This window comes from Nannobrachium achirus (assembly GCF_963921795.1).
Source record: "Nannobrachium achirus genome assembly, chromosome: 9".
NCBI lineage: Eukaryota > Metazoa > Chordata > Actinopteri > Myctophiformes > Myctophidae > Nannobrachium > Nannobrachium achirus.
The window spans coordinates 4,291,187-4,293,286 of NC_137818.1; the positions used below are offsets into that span (position 1 = coordinate 4,291,187).

Below are 2,100 nucleotides of genomic sequence, written 5' to 3' on the forward strand. Positions count from 1 at the left end.
ATCTCCCTGACTCCCTCCCCAGTCAGAGTTCAGAGTTTTAATTAATGTAGAATTATGTGCAGGATGTAACTTGCTGTAAAGTAGCTAACTTTATTTAATTGACAATGTTTAAAAAAAGATTTGTTTTTAAAATATAAGTCCTCTCTCTCACACTTCTGCCAGTGTGCCAGTGATCACCCTCCCCTGTGCCAATGTTGGCACCTGTGCTTAAGGTTGCCCTGCCCTGGAGTAGATAGATATTATTTAGTCAAACAGGAACAGATTGTGACACCATAATTCGGATTTGATTTGGTCTTCATTTCATTATTTCGACCCAAAAAGAAGTGTGTTCATGCATACTGTATATACATCAAGGTTTTCCCTTTCCTTTTAAAAGTCTGTGAGAACCTGAGTTCTGGTGAGGGGGTTGACAAGCAGCCTGGGTTGTTTCACAACCACAGAACCACCAGATCAGAGGAAGAGACTATCTGGTAGGGCAATACAACATGTGCACCAATTCAGCTGTAAAACTGATTTGCCGGACGACACGCAACTATATATACCTCTAAAACCCGGTAGCACAGGAAATCTATCCAGTCTTATGTTGTGTCTCTCCGATATTAAGGCCTGGATGTCAAAAATGTTTCTACAACTTAACAAGGCAAAATCCGAAATTATATTGTTTGGTCCCCATATTTCCACACAGCCATTCGTGTCAGAACTCGGTAGCCTACCCCCAACGTAAAGGAGGTGGCCCGCAACATGGGTGTGCTCTTTGACTCTGGCCTCACTTTTATTCCCCAGGTAACGCGAACAGTGCAAACATGCTACTCCCAGTTAAGGAATATAGCCAGAGTAAAACGCTTCCTGTCACCTGCAGATCTAGAAACCATAATTCACGCTTTTATTTCCTGTCGACTAGATTATTGCAACTCCATTTATTCCAGCCTCTGCAAAAAAGCAATAGCCCTACAACTAGTACAGAGCCTAGATGCCAGACAGTTGAGTAACAGTTTGTTCGGTAACAGTTTGTTCAGTAACAGTTTGTTCAGTAACAGTTTGTTCAGTAACAGTGGTCTCCTTGTCTCAAATACATGTTCAGGTCGAGATAATGGAGAACAGAAACAAGACAGCTATGAAGACTACAGGTACATGCACACGCACGGACACACACACACACACACACACACACACACACACACACACACACACACACACACACACACACACACACACACACACACACGGTGTGTAACACAGTGTGTGTGTGTGTTTCAGGCTGTCAGAGAAGAGGAAGTGGCTGCGAGTGAAGAAGCCTTCATCATCTAGAAACCTGTGAGTCATCCTTCCTCTCTGTGTGTGTGTGTGTGTGTGTGTGTGTGTGTGTGTGTGTGTGTGTGTGTGTGTGTGTGTGTGTGTGTGTGTGTGTGTGTGTGTGTGTGTGTGTGTGTGTGTGTGTGTGTGTGTGTGTGTGTGTGTGTGTGTGTGTGTGTGTGTGTGTGTGTGTGTGTGCGATACGATAACGATATATTGTGCAGCATTAGTTCATTTTAACCTTTATGCTTGTCTCTCTCTGTGTGTGTGTGTGTGTGTGTGTGTGTGTGCATGTGTGTGTTTGCGTGTGCGTGCGTGCGTGTGTGTGTGTGTGTGTGTGTCTCCAGAGGTCAGATCTGGGACGGCTGGGAAGGTTAGACGGCCTGCCTGACTCCGCCCCCAGTAGGCTACGATCCATCACCATGGCGATGATGACAACAACACTGTTACCATAACAACGGGACTACAATATGTTTATGTGTGACAACAACACTGTAACCATGACGACCGTGATGAAGGTTACAGTGCTCTGGCAACACCACACACACATCTTCACTGGACACATTGAGCTGTCCATTCCTCATCTCTTATCCCTAGAAGGCTTTGACCTTTTTTTTACTATTTTGAAAAACATTTTGAAATACTTCAAATAGCCGATCTACTTCCACACGTTGTGAGCTTGTAGATCAGCTATTTGAAATATTTAAAAAAATGTTTAGGGAATTTTAGGGATAAGGGGTAACTTGGCACGGATGAAAATAGATCCCATTGTGTGTGTTTTTAGGTCAGTGGACCATAACCCCTAAC

The 2,100-nt window shown here is 43.9% G+C and overlaps 1 protein-coding gene across 1 annotated transcript in view; it reads left to right on the forward strand.

The window, feature by feature from the left end:
- Positions 1-1,862, forward strand: part of LOC308291937 (extracellular sulfatase Sulf-2-like) — a 68,857-nt gene extending 66,995 nt beyond the window's left edge. The window contains exons 23-25 of the mRNA XM_080734092.1: positions 1,082-1,127; positions 1,258-1,314; positions 1,641-1,862. Of these exons, the coding sequence (XP_080590218.1) occupies positions 1,082-1,127; positions 1,258-1,314; positions 1,641-1,671 (134 nt within the window). The 3' untranslated portion in view covers positions 1,672-1,862. The remainder of the gene's footprint in view (positions 1-1,081; positions 1,128-1,257; positions 1,315-1,640) is intronic.
- Positions 1,863-2,100: the final 238 nt, after the last annotated feature.